The sequence below is a fragment of the Castor canadensis genome, chromosome 15 (genome assembly GCF_047511655.1).
Source record: "Castor canadensis chromosome 15, mCasCan1.hap1v2, whole genome shotgun sequence".
NCBI lineage: Eukaryota > Metazoa > Chordata > Mammalia > Rodentia > Castoridae > Castor > Castor canadensis.
Genome location: NC_133400.1, coordinates 76,123,999 through 76,140,946, shown reverse-complemented (window position 1 = coordinate 76,140,946; position 16,948 = coordinate 76,123,999). Strand labels below are relative to the sequence as shown.

General features: G+C 37.0%; 1 protein-coding gene across 4 annotated transcripts in view; it reads right to left on the bottom strand.

Annotated features, from left to right (window-relative positions):
* Nebl (nebulette) overlaps window positions 1-16,948 on the bottom strand; it is a 342,415-nt gene that overhangs the window by 59,928 nt on the left and 265,539 nt on the right. For all 4 annotated transcript variants that reach the window (XM_074056553.1, XM_074056555.1, XM_074056556.1 and 1 more), the window contains 5 exons: window positions 13,442-13,555; window positions 11,836-11,940; window positions 7,775-7,879; window positions 6,363-6,470; window positions 1,726-1,836 (listed from right to left, as the gene is read on the bottom strand). In XM_074056553.1, coding sequence (XP_073912654.1) covers window positions 1,726-1,836; window positions 6,363-6,470; window positions 7,775-7,879; window positions 11,836-11,940; window positions 13,442-13,555 — 543 coding nt within the window. The remainder of the gene's footprint in view (window positions 1-1,725; window positions 1,837-6,362; window positions 6,471-7,774; window positions 7,880-11,835; window positions 11,941-13,441; window positions 13,556-16,948) is intronic.

Sequence of the window (16,948 nt, the reverse complement as noted above, 5' to 3'; positions counted from 1 at the left end):
ATATACCCAAAGGAATGCGACACATGTAACTCCAGAGGCACTTGCACATCCATGTTTATTGCAGCACTATTCACAATAGCTAAGTTATGGAAACAACCAAATTGCCCCACTACTGATGAATGGATCAAGAAAATGTGCTTTTTATACACAATGGAATTTTACTCAGTCATGAAGAAGAATGAAATCTTATCATTCACAAATGAATGGATGGAACTGGAGAACATCATTCTGAGTGAGGTTAGCCAGGCTCAGAAGACCAAAAATCATATGTTCTCCCTCATATGTGGACTTTAGATCTAAGGCAAATAGAACAATGTGGTTGGACTTGGGTCACATATAAGGGGAGAGCACATACAGGAGGAATGGGAATAGGTTGAAAACCGAAAACATGAAAGCATTTGATGTTCCCACTCCAGAGGAACTAATATAGAAACCTTAAAGCGACAGAGGTCAACATGAGAAGGGGATCAGGAACCAGTGTAAAGATCAGTTAGAGATGAATCAACTTGGGTCGTAACACTTTTGTACATGGAAGCAATGCTAGGAATCTTTCTGTATAGCTGTCCTTAACTCATCTAGCAAAAATGCTTTGTCTTCCTTATTATGCTTATGTCTTCTCTTCAACAAAATTAGATAAGGGCAGAACAGGTTCTGCCTGGAAGCGAGGGGAGGTGAGGGGGAGAGGGTGAGAGCAGGGGGCAGGGGGGAGAAATGACCCAAACAATGTATGCACATGTAAATAAATGAATAATAAAATTAAATTAAATTAAATTTTAAAAATTCAGAAGTAAGATAGAATTTCACTTTCCATTTTTAAAATACAGATCTACTCCACTTACATTGTGTGTTACACACATTCCATTAATTTATATTCTACTTATATTAATGGAAAGTATTGAAGCACAGTTTAGAAGAGTTCTATGTTCCTTTTCAGCCATTTGGGAGGAAAAAAGCTTTAAAAGAGATGGACTATAAAGCACAATATTTAAAATTGTTAGATTAGAGGACATTAATGTTCACCAAATTTAGGATATTAGTTGTCTGTCAAAATGCAACTTGAGGTTTGAGGGGGAGGAGAACTCTGTGGAGATTAAAGTGAACAGGACATGAGTTCCTCTGTTCTATATGCTACCTATATAATTCCCCTACAGAGAGCACAGAGGCCCTATGAATAATGTACTATTCAGCCTGACTCACACATGAGTGCCTCATTTCTGATATCAAATGCCATAAGAATACCCCAGGGAAGCTACAGAAAAAGTTGGTTCTAAGGTTTGTTTTTATAACAACTAAATTTAAAAGAATCAAGCTTGACCCACCTATCTTCAAAGTATTTTTGTTAATTAAATACTATGAAACTGTAAAACCCATTCCTTACTGAGCTTCTGAGCTACAATCAAGACACAAAATCAGAATTTTTTTTAAGTTTTTTCAGGAAATCTGAGTAAGTTCTTTCTTCAACCTGAGACATATTAACACATACTTTCTTATTTTTAATGAAAGTTCAAGGCTTTATTAGGAAAAGTCAAAATGCAGGGGGGAGAAATGGCCCAAGCCTTGTATGCACATATGATTAATAAAACAATAAAAAGAAAAAGAAAAAGTCAAAATGAAGGTAAGAGAAAAGAGTTACTATTTCAGACACTCAATCAGAAGAAACTTATTAAGGAAACAATTCCTGTGTTACTTCTTTAGTTTTCATTTGTGCAGTTTAATAGATCATACCTCCCTCAGCAGGCTGGTGATGTACTTTACATGTAGAAACTCAGGAGTCTTGTCTAAATCCAGGGAGGACCTTCCTTTAATCTCCTTCTCAAAGTCCTCTTTGTAAACTTTCTGTTAAACAAGAACACATAATGTTCAGTGTAGTGAGCGTTGGAAAGACATGAGAACAAGAGGACAGAATTGATGTTTTCTTATAAAATTCTACTGCCTTGGAGTCTTCTTATTGATGGAAAATAATTCCGATTTCATCATAAATTTCAAGATTCTACAAAATCTTGAAACAACAAAAGTGGAATTATCAAACATCATCACCTCATCCTAAGTGAAACTGCTAATCTCTGATATAACATCTCCCCATTTTAGGGCAGGAACCAATAAGATTGGCTCTTTGATTGGATTATATGGTTGGTTCACTCAAAGGGAAGTTTGATCCATCCACTGGAACAAAATCTGGTATTTTGGAATCCTAGTCAAACCAAAGTTTGAAAAGCCATGGCCATGGCTTCACCATCCTACTCATTGTCACTCTTTTGTGAATTCTGGAAAGACCATTTCTAAAATGTAAGGAAGTAGGTGGAGGTGGTGTATTTGCCTGATTTTGGCAATGAGAGGATTTCTGTATCATTTATGTACCCATTTAAACTGTGAGGACAACCTTGTCGTAACCTGATAAATCCTTCGTTAGGTAATAATTCATAAGGTGCTGGGGGTGTAGCTCAGCAGTAGAGCACTTGCCTAACATGCTGGAGGCCCTGGGTTCCATTCCCAGCTCCACAAAAAAACAAAACAAAGAACCAACATGGGTCATAACACGTGTACACGAAAGCAGTGCTAGGAATCTTTCTGTACAGCTATCCTGAACTCAACTAGCAAAAATGCTTTGTCTTTCTTTGTATCTTTTCTTCAATAAAATTAGTGATAAAGGCAGCACAGGTTCTGCCTGGAACTGATGGGGGGAGGGGGGACAGAATGGGGGAGGGAGGAGGGGGGAGAAATGACCCAAACAATGTATGCACATGTGACTAAATGAATAAAAAAAAGAAAGAAAGAAAAGGAGGATGCTGAAGGCGATGGGGAGGGCCTAGACCCTGAGCCTTAGGCCTGCTTTGCCACCCCTCTGCCATGATTCTCTAAATTCTAACATTTGTGCTACACATCTGAAAAATCAATGATAACCCATTTTTATGACAGTGAGGGTAGTCTCTATAAATCTTAAAAATGTCTATTCATGTGAAACGTTTCCTAAACAAGGGCCAGATTTTACCAGCTAAATATTTTACTTAAATTGCATCTAAATATAATAAAAATAAATGAGTTCTGCCTGAGATTGTTATTACTGAAAAATGAGAAGCTATTCCCCAGTTCATTATGCATTTATTAGAGAGAAAGGTAATTGTGTAAAGAAAGAACATCTCCAAAGCATGAGGGAGAAGAAGAACCATGGTACCTCCTCACTTAGCATATGTGTCCCATGCAGTCCCTCAGTCAATAACATGGACAGCTGGGAGGAGAGGCTACAAAAGATGTTCTGTAAGCCCAATCAAGAAGTCGTACTGACAGAACTCTGAATTAAAGAGTTTTGCATACACCAAAGAGCAATAATGAGAAGCTGTCCTTTCTGTAATGTGGAACTAACCTAGATAATAAGTTAGAAGGCTGAATCTAAGCATTTCCAGGTCCAAAGGACTCTATAAAGTGAAACAGAAATATGGATGTACATTTATTTTTTTCTTTTACTAGATATTTCACTTCAAAAAATATTTTGGTGAATTAAGTCATTAAGGAAGGTTGATTATGACTGGAACTGGCCAATGTGAAGGCTTAAAAAATAAACATAAAAAATCTTGGAGTGCCTTTTTGCTAGGAGAGCTATATTTGTGAAAGAAAAGACAAAGAACTTTTCAAGGACAGAGTTAATTTCTTCTAAAAAACACACAGATTAAACCTATTTCTGCCACTGGAAGAAAGTGAGATAAGAATAATTAAAGGCCACAGCAAAGACACGAGTGGCTTTTCTTGAAATCATAAATACTTAGCTTTAGCCACAGGAGGCACCTCAGAAAACACAGTGAAGCCTGAATCTCAGGAATAAAACCATCTCTTAGACAGGGCACTCTCTTTATATTTTCCTATCAAGGCATTTTCCCATCAAACTTTGTCTAAAATTTTTGAATTCTTTATTTTTCTAGGTTTCAGAGTATAAATTTGATCTTAAGATATTTCCTATTAGAAGGCTTGATCTCCTCCAGCTCTGCATAGCTGATGGCTTAAAGTAATCTAATAGTCAGTTATCATTAAAGGGAAGGGATGACCCACTAGGAAGAAAGGAAAGAATAAATTGGGTGAAGAAAAGAGACAGGCTATCACAAGAGAAGAGGGGCTAAACTCCACAGTCACAAATCACTGTCACTTGTAATTCAGATACATGGCATCAAAATACACAACCAGAATTACAGGGTCTGGGATTTGTTGGTGAGAAGAAAGTTAACAAGTAAATGTAAAAAATAAAATGAAGGAACCCTAGGACCATAATGATAAAAGGATCCTCAGCACGGATATTTCTGTGGCTAAAGATCAAAGAAGGAGGAGAGATAGAAGGGAGATAGAGAGCCCAGCCAAAGAGGCCATGAAGAGGCTGCTGGGAAGATGAGGGTAAGGCCAGCTCCTGGGGTTGCTTTCAGGAAAGTGATTTCTGATCCCTCTGTCTCACTAAGAGGGATCTCACAAGGATTTAACAACTTCACATAGTATTAATCTTCCAGAAAACTCACTAAGGGAAAGATTATTTCTCAAAGTAGAAATCTTTCTCTGGGCTGAGGACCAGTGACCATGGTTGTATTATTTCTATAAATCAGGAAATTCGTTAAAAAGCTGATTCTAGCTCACCCAAAAGGAACCAATGTAGTGGAAGACAATAAAATAATTAGAAGATATGTAAATCACTGTCCCTAAATGGAGAAAAGTGATTCCAGGATCATTTACCCCATTACATTGTAATCTTATGGGGCCTCTGAATTTTTACCAAATTGAGCAGTTCTGCCCTGTCAGTGAAAACAAACAGCGAGGCCAGGCATAATGGTCAATGCCTATAATCCCAGCTACTCAAGAGGCAGATATCTGGAGGATCAAAGTTCCAGACCAGCCCAAGAGGAAAAGAAAAGTTCATAAGACCCCATCCTAACCAATGGCTGAACACAAACTGTCATCTCTGCTATGAGGGGAAGTCCAAATAGGAGAACTGCAGTCAGGGCTGGCCCAGGCAAAGTGAGACTCTATCTCAAAACAACAAACACAGAAAGGACTGGCAGCAAGGCTCAAGTGGTAAGAGAGCCGGATTAAACTAGCAAGCACAAGACCCTGAGTTCAACCCCTGGGACTACTAAAACCAAACAAATAAATGACCAAACAAAAACAGCTAATTCAGTCATGTAGTTACCTTTCTTTATGAAATTTACCCTTATTGGTTTAAGAAGTCATAAGACATGAAAAAACACACATAATTACTTTTTCCTCTCTGGCTTTAAGGAGAAATTAAGCAACTTTGACTAGTCAAACCTCAGTAACGTCTGAGTGCCCTTCTTTCCAAAAAGACTAATTATAACATCACAACAAAGAAAACAGCAAACAGCAATGCTGACAAAATTCCTAGAAGAGATTTTCATCCAGACATTACCATTTCTCCACTCCGATGTTGTTACTGGAAAAAGGACTTTGGGCACTGAGCACCCCTATATATAACACCAGAGTTGTAACTGGCTGAAACTATGGCTCACTACTTCCTTCCATTTGAAGTAATAACTTAGTTGTAACCACAGAATTTGGATGTCAGATACAATCCCCAAACAAGAAGGTTAAAAAAAAAGAAAATGGGGAAGGAGGAGGAGGAAAAAAGAAGAAGAGGAAAGAGATCATCTCATGGGACAGAGAAACACCAGTATGAAAATATCTGGATGTGAGTTAATATTATGTTAGGTTGGGAACAAAATAAGTAAATAGGAACAATTAAAAAAAACCTATCAATTAAATATGCTTACACACACACACACACACAAAAAAAAAAACCAGAAGTATGCAGTATTTTTACCAGGTTCTAAAACACTGGTATTTACTGGACATGTTACTTTAAGACAACTAATTTCACTGTATATTTTATAAATCTAAGGATGACACCTTCCTCCAGTCATTATTTGAGGATTAAATGAGCTGATGTATATAAGACTCTTAGCAAATTACATAGCACAAAATAAGGACTTAATAAACGTTGGTTCTATTGTCATTGAAGGAAAAAAAAAAAAAAGGTAAATAAAGACCCAGCTCTTCATTTTCTGCTTAGTTGTTAGGGACTCAACATGGCTTTAATGTCGACATGATCTGAAAGCATTGGTCACATGATTATGGAGTGCACAAGCTGAGAAAGGCTTTAAAAAGCTCATCGAGCTGATGTCCACATTCAAAAACTGAAGAGCATACAAAGTCAGTGACTGGGACAGGACTTCAGGCAGGTCCTTGGGGACTAGATCTAGACCACAGTTTCGAGTTTGTTGGAGCTGTGTTCTCTCCAGCTCCACTAACACAATCACTGCTGATTCTTTTCAAATGATAAAACTTAAGAATTGATAACAAACCCAATGGCCTACCTCACTTTGCATCCTTTGAGCTTCCTTTGAAGCTTGATATGATGGCGTCTCAACAAATTCAAGCATCGACTTTCCCTTATTTCTCTCATATTCTTCTCTGTATTTGACCTTCATTGAAAAAATATTAAAAATCAAGGCTGGGGGTGGTGCTCAGTGGTACAGCGCATGCCTTGAATGTATGAAGCCCGAGGCTCCATCCCCAGCACCAAAACACAAAATAAAACAAAAGCCAACAAAAATCTAAAGCTCTTATGTAAAGCAAAGTAAAATAATTAAGTATCCAAATTAATCATCTTGTTTTCCCAAAATCAAGCACTGGGGTTAGTGAAATGCAAAGAAAGTAAGGGATAAAAGTAGCTTAGATGGGCTGTGGAAGCCCCTCAGTGGTGAAGTGCTTATCCAGCACACGTAAAATCCTGGGCTTAATTCCCAGGACTGTAAAAACAAAAAAAATTAAAGATATACAATTTAAAAATAAATAAATAATCGAAAGCATTTAAATAATGCAGTTGTATAAAGGAATATATAAAGTGTTATTTGAGTAACTAGGGTGTATAGATGTATGTACGGGGTTAGTTCTACATGTACACGTTATGCCCACATAAGTAGGGAGGGAGGGGCAGAAAGGAAAGGAGGGGAAGAGGTGGGAGAGACAGGGCTCTGTGATGATTTCCATGACTACTAACAAATCGTAGGAAAACCTGGGTGTAATTCTCTACATGTCTGTCAAAGGAAGAACAATGAAAAAATATATTTCCAAAAATTAAAGTGGAGCTAGTTGGTTTTTTTTTAAGATAAATGGAATTAGGCATAAAATCATTATGGAATTTATGTCCCACAAAAAAACATTTAAAAGAGCAATATAAAATTTTATCTTAAAATGCTGAAGATGATGTCCCTCTTTAGCAACTATTTAAACTCAGAATTTTAAAAAAAAGGTGGGTTAGGAAGAAAATATTTTTTAAAAATTTCTTTCAGACAGTACAGAAGATTTCATAGTTGGAAGAAACACTAATTTGGAATACACTGGCAAGATTGTTTTCCCTTTTCAGTAACACTTGTAATTGAACTGAGAAATTACAATAAACCCAGCACCCGGAAAGCTAATTTTGCAGTTCAAAATGACAAATTAGTACAGTGAGATTTGACCATAGTTTAATTAATTCCCATTATGAGGTTTTTAATTATGGGAATTAACTGTTATTTTATGAGGCGTCTTTACACTTTACTTATTTATACTTTATATTTTATTCCTGACCCAATAAATAGATAGGAAATATAGGTTGAGATTTTTTCCCAACATTGGTGTCCCCAGGATCTATTCTTTTCAGTGGAGGTGGGTGGTGGTGAGCAGGGGTGACACCGTGGCCACATGTCCTGGCAGGGAGGGCCAGGGCAGAGCACACACACACCTGACTCTGGAGCGCAGCATTGCCCTTGTGGTGCAGGTGTTCTGTGGCATCTGCGTCAAAATGGTACATCCCTTTGTTCTCCTCAAAGTGCTTCCTATATTCTCGCTGAAATACAAGACATGAAAGTGGTCTTAGAATGAAAGAGACTGTTTAGAGCAACTAAGCTTTAGCAATGCAAACAGAAAAACAAGCCACCAAGAGCTGCTGCAGTTATGTCTCCATCTGCAGTGACATGCAAGATAGCTCAAGATAGTCAGTGCCAATAGCACATGAGACACTCCAAGGACAAGAAACACAACGTAAAGGACAGTAGCAACACCAATGAGTGGCAATGCAAAAACTAGTAACTGATGACACCCCTGGAGGATCATGAATTGGCAAGGCAGGATAAAATGCAGGCTCTGTGTTCTGCCCTTATCATAGGATGGGAACATCTTTAATAGTGTCCATAAGAAGAAAAGGAAAGAGGGCCAGGTATGGTGGTACCTGCCTGTAATCCCAGCTACTCAGAAGGCAGAGGTAGGAGAACTGTGGTCTGAGACTAACCCCAGCAAAAGCATGAGGCCCCACCTGAAAAATAAACTAAAACAAAAAGGGCTGTGTGTATAACTCAAGTGGTAGGATGCTTGTCCAGCAAACGTGAGGCTCTAAGTTCAAACCCCAGTAATGAAGAGTGAGAGAAAGAAAGTGCCTGGAAAAGGAACTGAGGAATCTCCATACAGATCATGGAATTTTTAAGGTAAAGAAATTTGAGTAAGGCTACTATTTAGAAAGGCAGATGGAAAAGTAAATTTGGAAGAGACCAGAATGAGTAAGGATGCCAAGTCTAGCAACTGTAGGACTCAATACCAAGGGCAGCAACGAGGCAAAAACTGCTTCAGTACTTCCATCACTGGAGACTAGACACAGTCATTTTGGAAAAGACTCTCTGAAATCAACAGTAAGTCTGACGTCTCAAGGGTACAGAGAGTGAGTTGCTCATTAGGCAATAGGTTTCAATAAAAATGGCAATCTTGCATGCAGTAGAGGGAGACATTTGAAAGGATCAGGAGAAAGGGGAAGAAAAAGGGAGAAAGGGGAAGAAAGCCCAGCAGACGATGGACAGAAGGAGGGTCAGGTGACCTGCTACAGGGGAGCTGCTGTTCCCTGCGGGACACAGCGATGGTCCACAGAGGTAGCCTGGCCTCAAGTGTCTCCTGTCTGTTAGGAAGCAACAATCTGTGACCCCCAAAACTCTATCCAGAGTAAAGTGAGGGTGAAAAGTACTGAAGGAAAGCCATAATGTGCACAGAAGACGTACAACTCGACTGAAGAGAAACTAAGTTCTGGCTAGTCTACTACTTTTAAATTAAAACTCACTAAAGCAAAAATAAAAATAGGCAGTGAAAAATAATGACATACTAAGAAGCTTTATAATTTAACTAGAAATTATCTTATAATATAGATTTCTAAAATAACCATGATGTGAATGTAATAAGCTAGAACATATTTCATTACTGAGCCAAAATCCAGAGCTACTAAAGGCTACATTTATACATTTGGAATAATAGATTCACACTAAGAAAAGGCCAATAAATATTGTTTCCAACATAATTACCTATTTTAGCTACAAAGAATTTCAGGAAGTCTTATCTTTAAAAAAAAACAAAAACAAAACTCATGTGAACTAAGATTTGCAAGAGTTTCCAATACTTGGACTTGTTTTTCTACATATAATAGTCTCTGTTGCCCTCTAGTGGACGTTACTCAAAGTAACACCATCTACATAATTTTAATTTATATTGTTATAAAAGAAACTGAAACCTGTCAAAGCTGCATTTTCCAGGGGAAGGTGTTTCTTCAAAAGTTAAATTAGTGTGGCTGCACAAACTCATAAGTCATTCATTTCACTCCACATGCTACATGTTAAGATAAAAAGAATTCTGACGTATATTAAAAACATCTAGAGGTCTTATAAAACAGCCATTTATAACAAATGCAAAATTAGTTTTGGCAAAACATCTTTAATGAGTTATCTCTTATTCATTCTTTTAATAAAGTTAAGTTGCTTTTATATATCAAGGAAAATTCAATTCTGCTTACATTAAAATTTAAAAGAAGGCTATTCTGATGTACAATAATTTGAGTCAATGTATTATTGTTCACCTTTAGTAAGTAGATGCTTCCTAGAAACATTTTTAAGTAAAATTTTCTGGCTCATGATGTAATCATTCACAATTTTTCTGAGGGGAAAGAAAAATTCTGTGATATAGGCAAAGGCAGACTAAAACTTTACAAATTATGTACAAAATAGGTAGAAAATACACTTTGGCTGTTTTTCTCTGTTGAAGAAATGACTGAAATGATTTATATTAAACTGTGATTTTTTTTCACTATTGCTATACAGTAAAAGTCAACATTCTTGAAAAGAAATATCATTTATGAGTGGCATGCATTCTTCTAGACGCAAAATTCCATATTTTCCTGCATATTTACCATGAATCCCATGTTCCTAGGAAACTTAACCTAAGTATAGGCAGCAAACAGTCAAGAGAAAATGCCACTGATCCAACGGGATGCCAATGCCTGTGAAGAAAGCAGAGGGCTCAGAGGAGAGCAATAGGTCCTTTCTAGAAGCATGTGGATGAGCCATGGAGAACACCATAAAACTGAAACAGAAACACTGGAGGATGGCGGGGTGTGTACAAAGGCAAAGGGGCAAGCATTGACAAGAAAGGACAATGTGACTAAAGTGTCCTGGAACCAAAGTGCTAATGGTAAACACGTTCATATTCCTTTAAACTCCATTCCTTGCTCATCAGACCAGAAAGGATGACATACTGTTTCCCATCGAAGGACCAGTGACTTTTTAAATTAAAACAAATCTTTGTACGTATAATTATTTGCATACAGTATACATTTTTCAGAAGGATGATAGTGACAGCAGTAGCGATGCTCAAGAAAAGAGACAGACAAAATAATGAACAGAAGTTTCGATAAATCAAAGCCCTGTGTAGACACGTCGAAAAGTGAACTGTGTCTCATTATTTACATCTGGAAACAGAGTTTTGACTACAGTTTTAAGCCGATGACAGCAGACGCATTTGCTGACACAATTATCTTCACTTTTACTCATGCCTCGCCCAACATATATTTCTCCATCTGACCTGTGCCTCTACAATAAATTAGGACACTTTTGAGTGAGTGGGTGGGTAAGTGAGTGAATGAATGAGTGAGCAATTATTAAAATAAGCATAGAAGTAATCTGAGGTCAAACTGGAACTCAGCATCACCATGGGACATCCCGAGATGTAGCAAATGGAGCCACATGTAACCCAGGGTCATCAGTCATGAGAACCAGGGAAGTCAATGTGCAGATGCAGCAAGGGTTGACACAGTGTGAGAATGAGGGATTGCCTCATGGGCCATGCACACAGATATTTCCATCAGGGCAGGGAGCATTCACCCTGCCCCTCTCACTTCCTCGTCAGAAATACAAGACTAAAAGTACAGTGACGATGTAACAGAAAGACCTTACAATTTACTTTCACAGACATTTCAATTTAAACTAAGAAAATATTCTGGTTTTTGTTTTAGACAGGGACTCACCATGTGACCCAGGACCTCAAACTCGTCATCCTCCTGCCTCAGCCTCCCAAGTGCTAGGATTACAGTCACCACCTCAGGCTGGAGTAGGACAATCTTTTATGCTACTGAGTTTCAGACTAAATATCAGACACTGTGGTCTGGCCTGCATGAAATGAAAGATCTCTGACTGAGAACCTGAACTTTGAACAGCTTCCATCTAATACAGATGATAAGAAAGGAGGAAGGAAGTCGGAAAGAAGACTTGCACAGACCCATGGAAGGGTGGTTGTATTCAAGAGCAGGCCTTTGTGGAGAGCCCAGGATTGGCTGGGACTCTCTGCACAAGTAGATGACTGCTTCTCAATGAGTTAGTTGCTGGGGAGGGGGACGCACAGGCACCTCTAAGCAGCGGGTGAGTTCATGAGCGTGGCAGGAGGGTTGGCTTCTCAGAGCCACGTGGACATCTACAGTTGCCAATCAGGCAACTCACTTACTCCACTGAGCATTTTGCTGGCTTTCAAAGCATGGTCTAAAAATAACAAATTTGGGACATCTGAAACCGGATCATGCATAGTTTGAATGTCTTTCTTGTACTTCACCTACGAAATAACATAGAACAGAACACCGTCCAGGAGAAGAAAATACACCTTTGTGTTGTCGTTATCATTAGCACTTCATAAAGTGGTCTCCCTTACAGGCGACAGATAAATTTACAGATGGCCACTAGATGGTGCTGGTTCACTACTGAGTGAGTTTTTTTAAGTTTTATTTTTATGAACTGGAAAGTATTTTAATAATTCCTTTTACTGTTTCCATACTCAAAGGGTGACATTAACAGATTCAAGTAATTATAATAGAACTCTGGAAATAAAGACAAAGCACTCTATTCTGTATACATTCTAATAGGGTTGTTTCAATTTTGCTTCATGATAATTTTGGGCTTTTGTTGTTTTTCATTCAAAAACCATACACATCTATTTTGGTTTCTTTCTCTTTTTCTTATACCAAAACAGCTTTGGAAATTTAACACTAGTAATAAGAATAAAATATTAACAGCAAGCATTTCTAACACTTGTTATGTACCAGGCACTACAGATGAGGAAACAGGCACAGAGAGTGAAGGCATAATGATAACTATTGGAACAGGATTCAAATTCAGGTAATATGATTCTAAACCTTGAGCTTTCAGCACTAGGCCCAGTTTCCTTTAAGTACATCTCATCTTTATTTCCTTTATACACACACGCACACAATCAATCAATCAAATAAGAAAAAAATCATTGTTATACTCTCAGTGGTCCTAAAAGACAAAAATATCCACTTCAATTGCTGAAACCAAAGTTGACTATTGAGTATAAAGAACTGTACTTTTTAAACATTAATGAAACTGAGATAAACTAAGTTCCAAGGAGATGATGGGTGGAGTTGAAGGTTTTAAATCATTCCATAAAGCAACTGTTTAATAATATCTAATTCTCATAATTCAGAAGGTTCTCTGTACATTTTCAACTATAGCAATGTGCCCAATTTTTCATGTTTCTGTTTTTATACACTGCCTATTTCTAATAAGAATTTTAAACATCATTTCTTATAGAATGGATCTTGATTTTTAAAAACACGAAAATAAACCTTATATAGCACTTACATAAAAGAAATGAAGGAACTTTTAAGCTATTACCAGTACAATTTGTGAACATTTCTTTATGATAAATTCCCATGTTCCAGGTAATACTTTACAATATACCCAATCTTGTGGGCATAATTATATGAGTTAATTATTGTCCTAACTACTAATTTGTGATAACGCACACACTTCTTCCCTACAAAACTCTGTAATCTATTCCAAATCTTGATCAGACATAATTTTACCTGCAATTCCATTCCTACTTATTAACTAATTACTAATCAGTAACCATTAATAGTAAATTATAATAATACGTTTTTCTCAAAAAAAGCTTCAGGAAAATATGATTAAGTGTTTTCAACTAAAAATCACTTAGAAATTGTATGATCTTGATTAAGTATCAATAATTGCATACAGCTCTAAGAAAGCAAGAATCAAAAGACACTGGAAATAATTTTCTATGAATTATAACTTACATTACTTGCCAGAGAGGTAGCCAGCTGATTTTGCCTAAAAGAAGCACTTTCGAGTGGATTATAATGATGCTTCTTATCCTTCATTTCATTATCAAATTTTTCTTTATATTTCACCTGTCATGAAAGGAAAAATGGGATAAATTAAATAACACATTTAAGTTGAAAAGTAACACATTAAAGAGATCAAATAAAAGCAGCCTCAAAAAATGAATGGTAGCAAAATTTAAATTCCTACAGTTCAATCCCCTACATAAAGCTTTTTAAAGATATTAATTGAACATTGATCATGAATGAAATTAGGCACAAACTCAAATCCTCTATTTATGAGAATTATGCACTATAACATCAGTTTTCACATGTCAGTTATCATTTCTACATTCCTATATTCTTTGATCAATTATAAGTTGAAACCATGAATATCTTAAGGTCGACCACATTTAGAAAAACGAACCCTTGGTTCCAGAATTTGAATATGAATTTTCCTGAGGAATACTATTCTAACTAAAAAACGTGGTTTATGCCATTGTTTTTCTTATCATTTCCCATAGCTCATTTGTTCAAAAATTCATAGATTTTCTGAAATGTCCTGGGCCTATCTAATGTCACTTTTAATTTCTCTGCTTCAACTCCAAAACTTTTTCAGCAGATAAGCCACCTCCAAATCATTCTAAATTGTTTTTTTTCTTTTTTAAGTAATCACAGGACAACAACAACAACCCAAAAAAAGGTTACTAATGCACATTGTAGAATTATATCTTTTTCCATGGATAAAGAAATATATTTATTATAATAATTAGTTGGAATATAAAAACAAGTTCCTTGCCAAATAAATAAATAAACCTAGCAACTCACATCTTATGACCCCTTGATTAGTGTGGCTGAAAAGGATGTAAGGGTTTGATAGCAAAAGTAAACTATTTTGTTCTTACACTATTTCTACAATATTACAATATTCTGTTTTCTTACATTTTCATAATGCATGTTTACTCATACATCTTAAGGTCTGTCTTGCAGAAACCTTCATTAAACAGCAACTTGGGGATAGCTCCCATCACCTATTTTTAATCGAGCCTGTATCAGGTGATGGACTCCTGGAAGGGCACATGTCTGATTTCTATGAGAGAGAGCCTGTGAAAATCTTGGTGAAAAGACAGCATTTGGAAAATAATTCAAGATGACTTACAGAAAATATTGTCTGTGGGGTTCCATTTGATCATGGTAACTATCCAATATTCATATTGCCAAACCACTTTATTCCAAATAATAACCGGTGAGGCTTCTTGAAAACAAAAACATTCTGACCTTTTCAAATTATTATTTTATGTCTTGAAATCAGAGACAATGGCACAAACAAAAAAATCTAGATTTCCTTCACTACTTTACACAGTGGCTGGCACAAAGCAAAGTTCTTCCCTGCCTGGGTCACTCATAAACAAACAATTCCACCTTCCTCTGGTTCTTTTCACCACATTTTAATGACTGGTTTGGGTTCCCCTAGGTTTTGGTACCTGAAGGATATTCACACAACAGTGATGACAGAGTCTTTGGCCTTCACTTAAATGATGCTGTGACACAGCCACATTCTCCCTCATGGTCCCCACAGCCAGCCAGGGACAGTGACTACTCTAGGTCATCGCTATTTCCATCTAACCAGCTGACTTCGCCATGTTGACTTAAATCAAGTTTCTTTTCACTTTTTATAGTCTCCAACCTCAGGCACCATGAGTATCTTGATTATGTAATAGCTAAATTACAAAAATGGGCTCTGTGATTTTTGCTCACACAGAGCCCTTTGAACTGTTTTGTGTATCTGGAGTTCACAGCTCAATCACACCAAGAGCAGAGGCAATGTTTAGGGTGGTATTACTTAGAAATGAAAATGACAACTTCTAATCACTTATTTAATCTCACTTTTGCTCTCCCAAGTAAATGTGTATATATGAAAAGCAATAATAAATCTGCCATTCATGTATTTATGCTAAATATAACAATAAACAAAGTATTGTAAAATTTATTTCACTCAGACATTCAGTAACCAGTGATTTGATTCAAAAGTTGCCCAGGGAACAAATTAATTAGTCACAAAGTAAAATAACATCATTATATTAAAAATGCATAGATCAGACACTGACACACAAAGTGTTTCTTGCCTCACTCTTCTGGAAGGTTTGCACATACATGAACTAAGAAAATGACCAAATGGTTTAAGTGGGCTGCATCCCTCACCATCTGACTGACTCACTCCGTAACTAAAAAGACGCATCCACCATTCTACACTGTTTTCAATCCACAGTTCACATTCACTCAAGTCTCCCAAGAGATGACCTGTAACTGGTTACCCAGCCACGGAACAAGCATCTCTTATCGAATGGGAGAAATAAGTGTTGGTCGTAAAGATGCAACATTACTTCCTGTACCTAGAAACAGATGAAGTTACTTACTCAGATGACTAGCTTTATTTAGGTTATGAACCGCACACCCAGTGGTCCTGATAGCTCTTTCTTTTTAATATAAGTTAAGCATATAGGATCAAACTCCTAAAAGTTCTCTAAAGAGGCACACACTTGGAGAACACACTGACTCTGTTGGTGGGCCATGATGATGTAACTTAGACTCATCCTCAAAATGCCTCTGCACAGAGCAGTGTCTCCATGGTGACTTCTAAGGCTCTCACTGTGATGGGTGCAGACTTCCCTGTGACACAACTATGGCTCAAACTCCGTAAGAGCCAGCAGAGGTAGAAAATGTAGATCCCGAAGGAGAACTTTTCACTGTAGCCATATAAACAAGTGTAGGAAAGAAATGGGAAATTTGATGGGTGTACCTTAAGTATCATTGAAAATGAAAAGTAAGTGACATATCACACATATCTGTAACCATCAATTCCCTCCAGTTTTCGATGAAATTAAACTACAAGTGGTCAAGGAAAACAGTACGAACAGATATTTTAATGAAAAACTCATTATCAAAATCAATCATACCTTAAGTCCCAATTTTACACAACATAATCTCTCTGCCCATCTTTTCTTTACAAAATAACTTCTTACTAACCTTGCACCAAATAGTAATGACCCAAAGAAAATTTGTTTAACCAGTCTCTTTATTTATTAATAGCCTAATCTGTGCCATTCTATACAGACAGTGGATAAGTCCTGTGCCTCAGAGCCTGTCACGTGGTAAGTGAGGTAGATATTTAAAACACACACACACACTCACACTCACACACACTCACGCATTACTGCTACAAATTGTGTCAAGAACTATAAGTAATAAGAACAGAGAATGAAGGGGAGCAGAGAGCAGAGTTAAAAAGGCAATTCAGGGATGTGACATTTAGGCTGGTATTTGGGTGTGAGGAGGTTGGCAGAGGATATGTTTGCAGGAAGGGAGAATGGGAGATTCTCCACCGATTAATGCCCTTCACATTGTAAGGATGATATTTATGACTAAATTTTATAGCAATCCATAATGTACTGTTTAGGTTTAAAACTCACCAATATAACAAAT